Here is a 17389-nt window from a genome sequence, read left to right as displayed (position 1 = left end):
CTCCTACTCTCCCAAACATTCAGGACAGGGCTCTGTACGCACACTATATAATGTAAACTCCATAAGGGCAGGGATTGTGTGTATTTTACTTTAGTACAGGCCTCTGTGCTCAGTAAATTGTTAGGTCTTGGAGGACTGGAATAGTCTTAAAACTTAAGAGAAACATCATGCCCATGTGGAAAGGGCACAGGCTTGGGAGTCAGAAGGACCCAGGTTCTAATCCTGGCTCTGCCACTTGTTTTTTGGGGGGGCTTTGGGAATGTCACTTCACTTCTCTGGGCCTCAGTTCCCTCATTTGTAAAATGGGGATTAAGACCGTGAGCCCCTGGTGGGACAGCGACTGTGTCTCACTGCATTTGTTTGTATCTTCCCCAGCGCTTAGCACAGTGCCTGGCATCTAGTAAGCATTCAACAAATACCAAAAAACAAAACAAAAGGAAAAAAAACAGAGAGATTGGGATTTGAGGTGCGTTTTGCTGTCCGCTGAACTCATCTATACAAACGGCACCTCCTCTGGAATGAGATTAGGCCTGTGTCTGATCTAAGAATAAGAATAATTATGGCTTGAATCAAGGTATATAGTGAGTGCTTACTGCATGCAGAGCATTGTTCAGGTGCTTGGGAGAATACACATAAAACTATAACAGACACATTCCCTCCCCTAAGCGCTATGTGCTGACCGGACTATATCAGACATTTCCAAGTGCTTAGTCTAGACTCATTTCTTCGAGGGCAGGAATTGTGTCTCCTACTCTCCCAAACATTCAGGACAGGGCTCTGTATGCACACTATATTATGTAAACTCCATAAGGGCAGGGATTGTGTGTATTTTAACTTAGTACAGGCCTCTGTGCTCAGCACTGACTGAGAGTACAGTGCTTTGAGATGGGACACAGTCCCTGTCTCAAACAGGGCTCACAATCTAGCCTCTCCTCAGATTGAGGACACTAAGGCCCATAGAGAAGTGAAATGACTTGCCCAAGGTCACAGCGCGGGCAGTGGTGGAGCTGGGATTAGAACCCAGGTCTCCTGACTCGCGGGCCTGTGCTCTTTCTTCTAGGCCTCCCCTGTCTTTCTTGAGTTAGAGTTTTTGTTTTAGGAATAAAGACCCCAGGCACATTTTGTCACGAGGCTGTGGCCTAATTAACAATAATAATAATAATAATTGTGGTATTTGTTAACTGCTTACTATGTGCCAGGCACTGTACTAAGCCCCATAGTGGATATAAGAAAATGGGTTCGGACACTATCCCTTTTCCTCTTGGGGCTCACGGTCTTCATCCCCATTTTCCAGATGAGGGAACTGAGGCCCAGAGAAGCAAAGAGATTTAGTCAAAGTCACACAGCAGACCAGTGGCGAAGCTGGGATTAGAACCCAGGTCCTGCTGACTCCCAGTCCCCTGCTCTTTCCGCTATGCCACGCTGTTAAGATCCTAATAACTGTCCCTTCAAAGTACTGTTTTAGCTACTTATTGTAATGTTGTTAATATTGACTATTGAATTTACCCTAAGCAACTCCTCTTGTCGCGAGCATTTATTCTCAGTGCTGCTTGTGCCTGTTCCCCTCACGCCTAACCTTAGACTGTGAGATAGGCACCACATCTAATCTGGTGATCTCCCATCCATCCCAACACTCAGCACAGTGCTTGGCACATGGTACAGGTGGGACTGGGAGTCTGGAGGCCCTGGGCTCTAATCCCAGCTCTGCCGCTTGTCCGCTGTGTGACCTTGGGCAAATCACTTCCCTTCTCTGGGCCTCAGTTCCCTCTTCTGGAAAATGCGGATGAAGACTGTGAGCTCTTTGTAGGACAGGGACTGTGTCCAGCGCGATTACTTTATATCCACCCCAGTGCCTGCCGCGTAGAGAAGCAGCGTGGCTCAGTGCTTGGACTGAGAGCTTGGGCTTTGGAGTCAGAGGTCATGGGTTCGAATCCTAGCTCTGCCAACTGTCAGCTGGGTGACTTTGGGCAAGTCACTTAACTTCTCTATGCCTCAGTTCCCTCATCTGTGAAATGGGGATTAAGACTGTGAGCCCCCCGTGGGACAACCTGATCACCTTGTAACCTCCCCAGCACTTAGAACAGTGCTTTGCACATAGTAAGCGCTTAGTAAATGCCATTATTATTATTAGTAGTAGTAGTAAGTGCTTAACACATACCACAATTATCACTATGATTATTATTAGGTTGGACATAATCCGTGTCCCACGTGGGGCTCACATTGTTAATCCCCATTTTAACGATGAGATAACCGAGACCCAGAGAAGTGAAGTAAGTCACCCAAAGTCACACAGAAGCGGACAGGGTGGTGGAGCCGGACTTACAACCTACGTCTTCTGATTCCTAGGCCCGGGCGCTCTCTCCCAGGCCATGCTGCTTGGCTTTTGTTTTTCTTTTTTTTATTTCATTTCAAGGAAAGTTTTAATCCCAGTTCCTTTCCCTGCTCAGAACTGTGGGCAGAGACTGGAAGAGAATGGCGGCGGGGGGCTGTGAGGGGGCGAATGTCCTCGCTTTTCCCCCCCTCCGCCGTCTTCCATTTTCATTTGTTTCACAGCAGTCGGGAGCCAAACAGGGTTAAAAGCCTCCCCTGTGTCCTAGTGAGATGAAACTACCATTGGGAGACCCAGGACAATTTTTATATAGGATTAGAAAACAAAAATCAATATTTAATTATCTGTAAGCTTTTTGTGTCACTGCATCTTTAGCTCAGTAACGGGCAGTGCAATCCTGCTGCCCAGGAGAAAGTGAGTCATTAAAGGGGCCGTATCTTTTACCGCTCTTTTTTATGAGCATGCAGTAAGTAGAGTGCATTATCACTTCTCGCCCACCAGTATTGTTATTTATCTTTACAATCTCTATTTACCTCTATTTATGGCAGATTTCTCCCGTATATTATCGGGCTGAGTGAACTCGAACCGGGAAGTGGCGAAGCAGGGCCCGAACAAGAGTTTAGTCCGTCCTCTCGTGTCCAGTCGGCCAGGGTCAGTCCTTCCTTCATTCACTCAGTCGTACTGATTAAGCGCTTACTTTGTGCAGGGCACTGTACTAAGCGCTTGGGAAAGTACGGTACAACAATAAACTGTGACCTTCCCTGCCCACAACGAGCTCACAGGGTCGTGAACCATGAAAACCCTTCCTTAGATTCTCATCCCCCTTTTCTATCCCATCCCATAATAATAATAATAATTATAATAATTATAATAATGGTATTTGTTAAGCACTTACTATGTGCCAGATACTGTTCTAAGCACTGGGGTAGGTATAAGCTAATAGGGTTGGACACAGTCCCTATCCCACGGAGAGCTCATAGTCTTAATCCCCATTTTACAGATGAAGGAATTGAGGTCCAGAGTAGTGAAGTGACTTGCCCAAGGTCACACAACAGACAAGTTGCAGGGCCACGATTAGAACCCATGACCTTCTGACTCCCAGGCTGGGGATCTATCCACTCCAAAACACTTCTGCGTTGCTCTTGAGGGCTGGGATTGCTTCTACCAACTCTGTTGTAGCACTCCTTGCCATGCGCTTAGTACAGTGCTCTCTCACGCAGTAAGTGCTCAGTAAATACCATTGATTGACAGGTGCTGAGGAGAAGGTTGAAGTCATTCAGACAATGAGAAGCAGCTTGACCTTGTGGAAAGAGCCCAGGCCCGGGAGTCAGAAGGACCTGGGTTCTAATTCTGCCTCAGCCATTTATGTGCTGTGTGACCTCGGGCAAGTTACCTTCTCTGTGCCTCAGTTACCTCATCTGTAAAATGGGGATTAAGAGGGTGAACCCCATGCGGAACATGGACTGCATCTAGCCCGATTCTCTGGTATCCGCCCCAGTACTCAACATAGTGCCTGTTACATAGTAACCGCTTAAGAAATACCATAAAAAAGCATTGAAATTTTTTGAGCGCTTCCGGTGTGCAGAGCACTGTTTTAGGTGCTTGGGAGAGTTTGAAACACAGAGTTCATAGACACATTCCCTGCCCACAAGGAGCTTAACCAATGAATCCATCAGTGGTATTTATTGAGCACTTACAGTGTGCAGAGCACTGTTTTAAGCACTTGGGAGAGTATGAAACAAGAGAGTTAGTGGACACCAACAGAATTAAAATAGATGAGGGACGGAGAAAGCTGTAGAGTGTGTAATCAACATGAGAGGACAAGAATGAATGCAAAAATAAGATCAAATAAAAGCACAGATTAGTAAATTAAATTAGCATTAGAGAAATAACCACACCATGAGGGCAAGGCTCGTATGTCAGTTTTGCAGAAACTCTAGTTGCAGTCGAGCCCATGACAGTTGATCTGGTGACATTATGTCAATCAAACAATGTTATTTACTGAGTGCCCACTGTTCTGAGCATTTGGAAGAGTACAGTAGGTTTAATCGACACAGTCCCTGCCCTCCTGGGTCTTAAAAGAAGCAGCCTGGCCTAGTAGAAAGAGCTCGGGCTTGAGAGTCAGGGGACCTGGGTTCTAATGCCGGCTCCGCCACTTGTCTGCTGTGTGACCCTGGGCAAGTCACTTCACTTCTCTGGGTCTCAGGGACCTCATCTGGAAAATGGGAATTAAGACTTCAGCTAGCTCATTGTGGGCAGGAAATGTGCACTTATTGGGTGCAGAGCACTGTACTAAGCGCTTGGTAGATACAAAATAACAATAGCCATAGTTATTGTTCCCTGCCCACCTCAGGCTTCCAGTCTAGAGACCAGCTTCTTCTTCAAATGCCGGCGTGTCACTTCCAACCCATAGCGACTCCATGGAAACACCCCCTTTAGAATGTCCCCTTTTCTCGTTCTGGTGTGTGTATCTGTAGAGTTTTTTTGGTAAGAGGCAAATTGAGTCAACCAAATAATCCTATTTATTGAGCACTTACTGAGTGCAGAGCGCTGTATTACGCGCTTGGGATAGTGCAGGAGAATAGAGTTGGTAGACACGTTCCCTGCCCACGTGATCTTACAGTCTAGAGGGGGAGAAGGCCCTTAATAGAAATAAATAAATTACAGGTATAGACATAAGAGCTGGGAGGCTGAGCGAGGGGTGAGTAAAGGGTGCAAATCCAAGTGCAGGGGGGGACGCAGAGGGAGGGGGAGCAGAGGAATTGGGGGCTTAGTCAGGGAAGGCCTCTTGGAGGAGAAGTGCTTGTAATAAGGCTTTGAAGGTGGGGAGAGTGATCGATCGTCTGTCGGTTGTGAAGAGGGAGGGCGTTCCAGGCTAGAGGCAGGACGTGGGCGAGAGGTCGGCGGCGAGATAGGTGAGATCGAAGGGCACACACACACACACACAATCGTATTTATTGAGCGCTTACTATGTGCACTAAGGGCAGTGAGGTGGTTGGCATTTAGAGGAGCCAAGTGTGAGGGCTGGGTTGTAGTAGGGGAGTAGTGAAGTGAGGCAGGAGGGGGCAAGGGGAGTGAGTGCTTTAAAGTCTAGGATTAGGAGTTTCACGCACAGAGACTGCGTCAAATCTGAATATATTGTATTTACCTCAACATTTAACACCGTGCCTGAAGCATAACAAGTACTTCATAAATATCATAATAATCACTGTTATGGAACACCTCCTTGATGAGGAGGAGGAGAAGGCTAAATGATCCCATAAACTGTAAACTGGGGATTCAATCCCCGTGTTCCCTCCTACTTAGACTGTGAGCCCCATATAGGACAGCACTGACCTGATTAACTTGTCTCCACCCCAACATTTTAGTACAGTCCCGGACACGTAGTAAGCGCTTAACAAATTCATTCAATTGTATTTATTCATCATCATCATCAATCAATTTATTGAGCGCTTACTGTGTGCAGAGCACTGTACTAAGCGCTTGGGAAGTACAAATTGGCAACATATAGAGACAGTCCCTACCCAACAGTGGGCTCACAGTCTAAAAGGGGGAGACAGAGAACAAAGCCAAACATACTAACAAAATAAAATAGAATAGATATGTACAAGCAAAATAAATAAATAAATAAATAGAGTAACACATATGTACAAACATATATGCATATATACAGGTACAGTGGGGAAGGGAAGGAGTTAAGATGGGGGGGATGGAGAGGGACGAGGGGGAGAGGAAGGAAGGGGCTCAGTTTGGGAAGGCCCTTATTGATTGATATATAAATTTATTGATTTATTTATTGAGCACTCACTGTGTGCAAAGCACTCTACTGAGTACTTAGCAGAGGACAGTGTAAAAAAAATAACAGACTCATTCCCTGCGCACAATGATCTCACAGTCCAGAGGGGAGACAGACATTAATAGAAATAAATGGATAAATTACAGATATATACATGGGATACGTGTGCTGTGGGGATGGGAGGGAGGATGAATGAAAGAGCAAGTAAGAGTGGGGCAGAAGAGAGTGGGAGAATTTAGTCAGGGAAGGCTGACTCAATTTCATAATTGTTTATAAGCTTTCTGGGCTTCACTTTCCTTGTTTTCTAGACTGTGACTCTCCCCCCCGCCCCCCGCCGCCGCCGCCCCCTTCAAGACTGTGAGCCTTTTGTTGTGTAGGGATGGTTTCTATTTGTTGCCGAATCATACTTTCCAAGCGTTTGGTACAGTGTTCTGCACACAGTAAGCTCTCAATAAATACGATTGAATGAATGAATGAAAGGTATAAATGACATCTTCTCTCCCTCTTATTATTACTATTGATATGGTAATTATAGTACAAGCCACAGTAATAGTATTTAATGAGTGCAGCCCACTAGACTAAGCGCTTGGGAAAGGATAACAGAAGCGCTAGACATGGCCCCTGCCCACAGGAAGCTTCCCCTCTCATGAAGGAGACATGAACCTGTGAACATGAACATCTGAACATATTTGCAAGCAGCATGCCCCGAGAACATAAAAAGCCTCTACAATTTCGGGGCATCATAATTACAATAATGATGGCATTTAAGCGCTTACTATGTGCAAAGCACTGTTCTAAGCGCTGGGGAGGTTACAAGGTAATCAGGTTGTCCCATGTGGGGCTCGCAGTCTTAATCCCCATTTTACAGATGAGGGAACTGAGGCACAGAGAAGTGAAGTGACTTGCCCAAAGTCACACAGCTGACAATTGGCGGAGCCGGGATTTGAACCAATGACGTCTGACTCCAAAGCCCAGGCTCTTTCCACTGAGCCACGCTGTTCTCAACAGGAGATCTGAGAATTCCCTTTACAATAATAACTACGGTATTTGTTAAGCACTTACTATGTGACAACCTCTATGTTTGCACTGTGGTAGATAGGAGTCAGGTTGGATGCATTCCCTGTCGCACGAAGCGTTCACAGACTAGGCAGGAGGGAGAACCATGGATCCCCATTTTGCAGATGAGGAAATGGAGGCCCAGACAAGTGGAGCGAATTGTTCAAGGTCACACAGCAGACTAGTGGCAGAGCCGGGATTAGAACACAGGTCCTTCTCTAGTCCTGCTCACTGCTTCTCTAGGCCTCAGAGCCCCAAAGGTGCCAATGTCAAGCCAGGGCAGGGGGACTCCAGGACCGCAAAAAATCCTTCCAAAAATCCAGTTGCGTGTCCCCGGCACGGAGACCCGTCAGCCCCAAACTTGACAAGAGCTACGTTTGCCGCCACCTAAACATTCATTAGCGACTGTCACTTTTTCGGAGGAATTTATTTTTGTCCTCGGATCATTTACAAGTTCAACATCTGCTTTACATACTTGACTTGAGCAATCAAGGCTTCCCTGAGGAAGAGAGAGATGCCACTGCCCCCTTGGGGTGGGGAGACATTCCCCTAACAAATGGAGGAAGAGGAGAAGGAGGAAGAGGAGCAACAGGAGGATTAAGAGAAGGGGGAGGAGGGAGGTGCCTTTTCCTTGACCCGCAGGGGAGAAACGTTGGTAAAGAATCCAGATGTAGTTGACATCTCCTCTGGGAATCTGCCTTTCTCCTTGCGAAGCCTGTGATTTGAAAATAATAATACTAATAATACTACTAATAATGATAACTTCTGGAGTGAAATTTGGAAGAAAAATAAATAAAAGCTAGCTCTCTTCCTCCCTTCAAGGCCCTACTAAGAGCTCACCTCCTCCAGGAGGCCTTCCCAGACTGTGCCCCTTCCTTCCTCTCCCCCTCGTCCCCCTCTCCATCCCCCATCTTACCTCCTTCCCTTCCCCACAGCACCTGTATATATGTATATATGTTTGTACATATTTATTACTCTATTTATTTTACTTGTACATATCTATTTATTTTATTTTGTTAGTATGTTTGGTTTTGTTCTCTGTCTCCCCCTTTTAGACTGTGAGCCCACTGTTGGGTAGGGACTGTCTCTGTATGTTGCCAATTTGTACTTCCCAAGCGCTTAGTACAGTGCTGTGCACATAGTAAGCGCTCAATAAAAACGATTGATGATGATGATGATGATGATAAAAGGGACCTACTGAAATTTATCCGGGTCTAAAAAAAAGACTGGAATCTGGAGAATGCACCGTTGTCTCCTCAGAGGGTGTCTCGGGGTGGAGAAGTGAAAAAGGGTTTTGGATTTGGAGGGTTTGGGTCCTGCCGGCTGTGGGGAGGCGCACCTTTTTTGGGGCGTGTCGCTTAGATGGTCAGCAGAGAGGCACCTCGGTCCAGGGTTGGCGAGACTCCGAATTCTGTCGGGACGCGGTTGTCACGATAACCCAGCCCTCTCCTGGGTCTTTGGGCCTCAAGATTAGCCAGTCGGACTGTTGAAAGTGGACGGCCAAGGCTGATGCATGCAGCCAAGGCTGATGCATGATTTTCAGTAGTAAGCGACCCATCAAAACACCTGTTAACTTCCTTTTTGGGAGTTATCGTTGAGGCGGGGACCCTCAGAGTCACCTTCATTTTTCAAACTTCCACCCCTTTCGTTTATGCTGTGTATTCATCCGGCACCAGATAATAATAATAGTAATTACCACTAATAATAACGGCAGTGGCAAACCATTTCTGTATTTTTTTTTTTACCAAGACCTCTATGGAGACGCATACCAGAAAGAGGCAGAGGTGGGCCATTCTGGGAAAAGTGGGTCCAGGGTGTCGCTGTGAATCGGAAACAGTTCAACAGCAATTGACTGACCGAATAAGTTTGTTAAGCCCTTACTATCTGTCGTGTCGTACTATTTGTCGAGCTGAGAGGGAAACAAGATAATCGAATTGGACACAGTCCTTGTCCCACAAGGGGCTGACGGTCTAAATAGGACTGAGAGCAAGTATTGACTCTCCCACTCTGCAAATGAGGAAACAGGCCTAGAGAGGTTCAGTGACTTGCCCGAGGTCTCACAGCAGACAAGTGGCAGAACTGAAAGTGGAATCCAGGTCCTCTGACTTCCAGACTCATGCTCTTTCCACTGAAACACACCAGATGACAGCTCTGCCCTATCTCCTACAAGAAGTCTTCCCTGATTAATTCCCATTGCTCCAAGGGGTGTCATCCCTAGCCATTCTTAGCTGTTTGTATTTCCACCCATCTTCAGGCTTCACTTCTATATCAACCTTCATTAGCAATTATGATTATAAACGAGGCTAGACTGTCAGCTAGACTGAAAAGTCAACTAAACTGTAAGCGAGGCTGTAAACTAGACTCTAAGGTACTTGAGGGCAGGGATCATGCCTTCTAAATCTGTGGTATTCTCCAAAGCACTTGGAGAAACAGCATAGCCTGGGAGTCAGAGGACCCGGGTTCTAATCCTGGTCCACCACTTGTCTGCTGCGTGACCTTGGACAAGTCACTTCACTTCTCCATGCCTCAGCTACCTCATCTGTAAAATGGGGATTAAGACAGTGAGCCCCACTTGGGTCAGGGACTGTGTCCAACCGATTTGCTTCTATCCACCTGAGCACTTACTACAATGCCTGGCACATAGTAAGCTCTTAACAAATACTATTGCTATTATTCCACATAGGACTCCAAGTCTAAGGCAGGAGGAGGGGAGATCAGATCTTAAATCCTCATTTTACAGATGGAAAACTGAGGCCCAGAGAAGTATGTAAACTTGCTTAAGGTCACCTAGAAGGCAAGTAGCCTAGACTGTAAGCTCATTGTGGGCAGGGAATGCACCTACCAAATCTGTTGTATTGTACTCTCCCCAGGTCCTAGTAAATAATAATAATAATGATGGCATTTGTTAAATGCTTACTATGTGCAAAGCTCTGTTATAAGCGCTGGGGAGGTTACAAGGTGATCAGGTTGTCCCACGGGGGTGCTCACAGTCTTAATCCCCATTTTATAGATGAGGTAACTGAGGCCCAGAGAAGTTAAGTGACTTGCCCAAAGTTACACAGCTGACAGTTTGTGAAGCCGGGATTTGAACCCATGACCTCTGACTCCAAAGCCCGTGCTCTTTCCACTGAGCTACGCTGCTTCTCCATACAGTGCTCTGCACGCAGTAAGCACTCAATAAATACCATCGATGATAAATAGCAGAGCTGGGATTAGAACCCAGGTCCTCTAATTGCTAAGCCCATGTTCTTTCTACTAGGCCAAACTGCTTCCCCAAGCACTTAGCACAGAGCATTACACCCCCACCCCCAGTGGGCACTCAGTAAATACCATTGCTTCTACTGCTCCTTCTACTGTCTTCTGCAAACCTCCTGAAGAACAGATACTGAATCCTCCTTCCCCCTCCTGGCTCTGCCCCTTACCGGCTCTGTGCCTCAGTTTCCCCATCTGTATAATGGGGATTCAGTACCCTTTCTCCCTCTCCCTCTCCCTCAGACTCTAAGGCCCATCTGGGGCAAGGACCATTTCTGACCCGATCGTCTCGTATCCATCCCAGTGTTCAGTGTGGGGCCTGGCACAGAATAAGTACTATACAAACACAGCAATTTCTAATCATCGTGATTGTTATACCACCGAGTTTTATCCCCAGATGGACCATGGTATACTCAAGCAGATCCATAAAGATGAGGATCAGAACAGTGACTTTTATCTGGTCCAGTTGCCAGTGAGTCGGGGAAGAGAACGCCTTCCGCGGAGACTTTTTGCTGCAGTACTTCGTTTTTTACAAGCCTCTCTGACTTTCACAGTTTCCCCTGGTTAATAATGACTACCAGCAGCTTACACCATAAATAAGTTCCACAAATTTCACAGATGCACCAGGCGGCTTAAGCAAGGAAATTGAGCAGCATATGTCTGAATGGTTAATTGACTTAATTGCTGTTAGTTGGGCTATTAACAGACTTGATCCACCCCAATGACCACAATACTTTCTTAATGGTGTTCATTTTATTTGGATGCCAACCTCCGGTTACCATTACAGGGAAATTTTCCAATTGCTGATTACCTCATAAATATATAATTGTAGTCGTAGGCTAAATAAAGGCAACAGGCATTAATAATGGAGGGAATTTGACTAAGGGCCTTTGAAGAGATGATGGAAAGTTTCTTTAAGGATGCCGTTCTCAAAGTGTAAATAATCTTTCATGCATCCATTTTTAATGACGGTCGGCTCGTTTGCTTTCTTCCCTCCGCCGAGAGATGGGAAACCTCAGTAAGACCCTTCCTAATTATAATCCAGTAACAGGTCTCGGGGATAAGACAGGCTACCAACTCCAAATCCGTCCGTGGTACCGATCCACTGGATTTTTTTTTCCCAAGAGGAGAAGGGTCTGGCCTTGCCTTAGACCATGCCTACACCACGTTCATTTCCCAACAAGAAATTCCCATGGAAGTCTGGGCTGTAATCTCTTTCAAATGAAAAGTTTTGGTTTTCCTCCCTTCAGATAAGGAAAATTAGAGAAGCAGCGTGGCTCAGTGAAAGGAGCACGGGCTTTGGAGGCAGAGGTCATGGGTTCAAATCCCGGCTCCGCCACTTGTCAGATGTGTGACTTTGGGCAAGTCACTTGACTTCTCTGTGCCTCAGTTACCTCATCTGTAAAATGGGGATTAAGACTGTGAGCCCCCCGTGAGACTACCTGATCACCTTGTAACTTCCCCAGCACTTAGAACAGTGCTCTTCACACAGTAAGCGCTCAATAAATACGATTGATTGATTGCTTTTCACATAGTAAGCACTTAATAAATGCCATTATTGTTATTATTATTATGTCATCTGTTAATAGAGTTCTTAACACAGGCTTTAAAACGTGAAAGCCACCTACAGCTTTAAGTCGAACTGTAAAAAAAATGCAGTCGATAAATGTATTTAAGGCCAGCTGGCCGGGTTGGAAAGACTTCCGTGGAAATCATCTTGGAACAAGCAAAGCGTGAGCTCCTTGTGGGAAGGGAATGTGTCACTTCTCTGTCTTGCCCTTGCCCGAGTGTTAGAATGGTGCCTCGTCCCATGGCGGAGCTTAGTAAACGGTACCATTGTCCGTCTACTATTCATTCGTTCATTCATTCAGTCGTATTTATTGAGCGCTTAGTGTGCGCAGAGCATTGTACTAAGCACTTGGGAAGTACAAGTTGGCAACATATAGAGAGGGTCCCTACCCAACAACGGGCTCAGTCTAGAAGGGGGAGACAGACAACAAGACAAAACATACTGACAGGTGTCAAGTCATCAGAATAAATAGAAATGAAGCTAGGTGCACATCATTAACACAATAAATAGAATAGTAAATATGTACAAGATAATAATAGTGGTATTTGTTATGCCCTTACTATGTGCCAAGCACTGAACTAAGCCCTGGGGTGGATACCAACAAATCCTGTTGGACGTAGTCCCTGTCTCACATGGGGCTCACAGTCAAACTTCCCTTTACATGGCACTGAGTACTAGGTGGGAGGAGAATGAAGGACAGCAGGAGACCGGAGCAGCTGCCCTGTGGAGAGTTGAAACTGGCAAACCAAAACTGAGGAGGGCAGAGGAAACTTTTTAAGCAGTGAAACTGGGACATTGGAACTAGTTACACAACCTCCCAAGCAAAGGGCCCATCTCCTCCGAGAAGCCTTCCCTGATTAAGCCCTCCTTTCCTCTGCTCCCACTCCCTTCTGCACCACCTTGATTTGCTCCCTTCATTCATCCCCTCACCCCCAGCCCCACAGCACTTATGTACCTTCTGTAATTTTATTTATTTCTTTTAATGTCTGCCCCCCTTCTAGACTGTAAACTCGTCATGGGCAGGGAATACGTCTATTATATTGTTATAGTATACTCTCCCCAGTGCTTAATATAATGCTCTGCACACAGTAAGTGCTCAAGAGGGCCCTCTCTTTGGCACAAAGCTGAACAAGGAGCAGATCAAAGCACACCGGGATTTAGTCTGAAGCATCACATAAGTTACTAGAAATTGATGACGTTCCTTTTTCTGGAGAGATAGATTAAGTTCTAGAATAACCCTCTTCCAGGTCAATCAATCAATCAATCAATCGTATTTATTGAGCGCTTACTATGTGCAGAGCACTGTACTAAGCGCTTGGGAAGTACAAATTGGCAACACATAGAGACAGTCCCTACCCAACAGTGGGCTCACAGTCTAAAAGGGGGAGACAGAGAACAGAACCAAACATACCAACAAAATAAAATAAATAGGATAGAAATGTACAAGTAAAATAAATAAATAAATAAATAAATAGAGTAATAAATATGTGTCACCATTCGGGCTTCTATTTTTGACAAAAATCTTGTCTTCTAGTACATCCCCTAGTGTAAGCTCACTGTGGGCAGGGAACATGTCTACCAACTCTCTAGCATATTCCCTCAAGTGCTTTGTACAGAGCTCTGCACACAATAAGTGCTCAAAAACTACCACTGCTGGACTGACTGATTGATTCCCTCAGGGAATCCTTCAGTGGGACCATAAGGATGGGCAGGGAACCGGTCTGCCACTTTTGTTTTATTGTCAGTCAGTCAGTTTCCACATTAGTGAGTTCTTGCTATGTGCAGAGCACTGTTCTTAATACCCATGACTGCATCGATCTAACCGTATTTAGGGCCATTCATTCAGTCATATTTATTGAGCACTTACAGTGTGCAGAGCACTGTACTAAGTACTTGGGAGAATACAACATGACAATAAACGGTCACATTCCCTTTACTCTTCCCATCACTTAGTACAGGGCTCTACACATAGTGAACGGTCAGTAAATATCACTGAATGAGTGATCGGTTCATGTGAGACAGGATGGTCCCCAACTCTTGAGCTCTCCTCAATTTGGGGTGTAACTCCCACTGGAGTTTATTTTGTTTTCTGTCTCCCCCTTCTAGACTGTGAGCCCGCTGTTGGGTAGGGACTGTCTCTATATGTTGCCAACTTGTACTTCCCAAGCACTTAGTACAGTGCTCTGCACACAGTAAGCTCTCAATAGATACAATTGAATGAATGAATGGTGTTACATTTATCACTTCTCACTGATTTCAACAGGTCACATGGTGACCCAAGCACCATCATCAGTGTGATTGTCCCAGAAGAGTGCAGACTTACTGCCATTCAGATGAAAATTGTGAAGCAGCCGGGCCTCATGGATAAACCACAGGCCTAGGAGTCAGGAGGACCCGGGTTCTAATCCCAGCTCTGCTCATTGCTTGCTGCGTGACCTCGGGCAAATCACTTAAATTCTCTGTGCCTCCATTTCCTCAACTGTAAAGTGGGGATACTGTTCTACTTTTTTTTATCAGTACCGCCCAGATAGAAGATTATATTCTGCTTGATATCATTCTAATTTTTGATCCACTTTCTCCCCCACCTAAAGAAGGATTAAGATTGGGCTGCTGGTAATTCGGATATGTGGACTTCGTTAAGTAGGAGGTTAGTAATGTACTACACCAATTATTCACTTGTTTTTTACATTGTGCACCGTGTTTTCTGTTGGGAGGTAAATATCTGACATGCACAATCTCAGGGGTCTTGGGAGGTCAGAGAAATCTTCCTCTTTAGAAAAACAAAGTTTTTAAAAAAGACAGTCTGGGGATGTTCCTTTTTCCCTTGGTGGTACGGTGGTTGTGAGCAGCGAGTTTGGACTGTGTCCAACCTGATTAACTGCTATTAGAACAGTGCTTGGCACAAAGTAAGGGCTTAACAAGTACCATCATTATTATTACTGAGGACAGAAACTACCACGTGTGGGCTTTGATCATTTCCAAAACTGAATCCATTCCTGCAACTTGCTTGGTGATAAAGATATCGGGTAAAATTGATTCCTGTTTCTAGACCTTTTCTCTCCCCCAAAGGAAGCTACCTGCTTTGGATTTTTTTTAGTGTTTCCACAGGGAAGAGAGGTCCTGACACCTTTTTTTTTTTTAATAGTATTTGTTAAGCACTTTCTGTATCTCAAACCCTGTTCTGTGTTTTGTTTTGTTTTGTTGTCTGTCTCCCCCTTCTAGACTGTGAGCCCATTGTTGGGTAGGGACCATTTCTATATGTTGCTGACTTGTACTTCCCAAGTGCTTAGTACAGTGCTGTGCACACAGTAAGCGCTCAATAAATACGATTGAATGAATGAATAATGAGGTTAATTAGAGCTCACATAGAGCTCACAGTCTAATAAGTAGGAGGGAGAACTGTTCTAAGTGCTGGGGTAGATACCAGTTAATCAGGTTGGACACAGTCCAGACTCGCTGCTCAGAATCACCGTACCACCAAGGGAAAAAGGAACATCCTCAGACTGTCTTTTAAAACTTTGTTTTTCTGAAGAGGAAGATGTCTCTGACCTCCCAAGACCCCTGAGTTTGTGCATGTCAGATATTTACCTCCCAACAGAAAACACGGTGAACAATGTAAAAAACGAGTGAATAATTGGTGTAGTACAATACTAACCTCCTACTTAACGAAGTCCACATATCCAAATTACCAGCAGCCCAATCTTAATCCTTTTTCAGGTGGGGGAGAAAGTGGATCAAAAATTAGAATGATATCAAGCAGAAAATAATCTTCTATCTGGGCGGTACTGATAAAAAAAAATAGAATCTATAATTACCATGTAAAACTGCTTATGTTTGTGATTATATGTTACTGCCATCTCCAGGTTCTTCTAGTAAATGACTTAATTGTGGTATCCTGGAACAGGAGAATAGAGATGAAAGTAGGTGCAGTTTCTTCGGGTGGAAGAAAATCTCCAATCCACCCAGGGTTTGTTCCCAGCTCGGTTCCTAGCTGGGATCAAGCTCCCATGAGTGACTCTGTCCATTTTGCGTGGATCCTGCTGGTGGCCCAGTGGGACTGGGGACACCTGGGTTCTTCCCCCAGCTCTGTCTGGACGATAAGCTCCTTGTGGGCAGGTAACAGGTGTAACTAAAGGCATGGAGGACCACCGTTGCCTAGTGGATAGAGCCCGGCCTGGGCGTCAGAAGGACCTGCGACCAAATCGCAGCTCTGCCATGTGACTGCTGGGTGACCTTGGACCAGTCATTTTTTTTTTGATGGCATTTATTAAGCGCTTACTATGTGCAAAGCACTGTTCTAAGCTCTGGGGTGGTTACAAGGTGATCAGGTTGACCTACGGGGGCTGACAGTCTCAGTCCCCATTTTACAGATGAGGTAACTGAGGCACAGAGAAGTTAAGTGACATGCCCAAAGTCACACAGCTGACAATTGGTGGAGCTGGGTTTTGAACCCATGACCTCTGACTCCAAAGCTCCTGCTCTTTCCACTGAGCCATGCTGCTTCTCTGTGCCTCCGTTCCCTCATCTGTAAATCGGGGATGAAGACTCTGAGCCCCAGATGGGATATGGACTGTGGCCAACCTGATTAGCTTGTATACAGTGCTTAGTACAGTGCCCGGCACAGAGTGAGCCCTTAACAAATACCATGAAAAAAACAAGCTCCTTTAGATCAAGCTCTCCCAAGTGCTCAGTACAGTGGTCTGCACACAGTAAGTGCTCAATAAATACGACTAATTGATTGAAGTCAGCTAAAGTTGGGGAAGACAGCAGCTGTGCTATGCCATCTGCCACACTCTTGCCCGTTCGCTCACTCCTGGCACCCCGGGCTCTGGCTGAAAATGAGTGGCAGAGACAAAGGAGGGTGGAAGCTGCCCCCCTATCATCAATTCCCTGACCACCGGTCCCTGGTCCTGCCGTCTCTGGACTGAGGGCTGGCAGCAGGCCTCACGTTGCTAATCAAGGGTAAATTCAAAGAGGTCGTCCGCATTTTGATGACTAAATTTTCATGCTTAATCGCAGCATTCCTTCTAAAAAATTGTGGAGAAATGGGAATTATAATAATAATAATTGTGGTGTTTGTTAAGTGCTTACTGTGTGCAAGGTGCCGTACTAAGTGCTGGGGTGGATACAAGCCAGTCGGGTTGGGCACAGCCCCTGTCCCACATAGGGCTCTGACAGGCATTTATTGTGAACAAAATGTTCTGCAGTCAGAAATGTCTACAGAGAGAAATGTCTTCCATTTTCAGAGACAACATCGTCGGCAGCGAGGGGCCAAAATGTTAAATGTGGCTGAAACTCTGGTCCTCTTTGGGTACAAATTAGGTTAGATCCTTTCTTTGCTGATGACAATAATAATGATAATTGTGGTATTTATTAAGCACTTACT

The 17389-nt window shown here is 45.5% G+C and overlaps 1 protein-coding gene across 1 annotated transcript in view; it reads left to right on the top strand.

Moving 5' to 3' along the window:
- LOC119941870 overlaps positions 1-17389 on the top strand; it is a 130734-nt gene that overhangs the window by 102400 nt on the left and 10945 nt on the right. The window contains exon 7 of the mRNA XM_038762392.1: positions 2705-2743. Coding sequence (XP_038618320.1) covers positions 2705-2743 — 39 coding nt within the window. The remainder of the gene's footprint in view (positions 1-2704; positions 2744-17389) is intronic.

The sequence above is a fragment of the Tachyglossus aculeatus genome, chromosome 21, assembly GCF_015852505.1.
Source record: "Tachyglossus aculeatus isolate mTacAcu1 chromosome 21, mTacAcu1.pri, whole genome shotgun sequence".
Taxonomy (NCBI): Eukaryota; Metazoa; Chordata; class Mammalia; order Monotremata; family Tachyglossidae; genus Tachyglossus; species Tachyglossus aculeatus.
The sequence above is the reverse complement of the archived record's forward strand: the minus strand, read 5'-3'. Positions and strand labels throughout refer to the sequence as shown.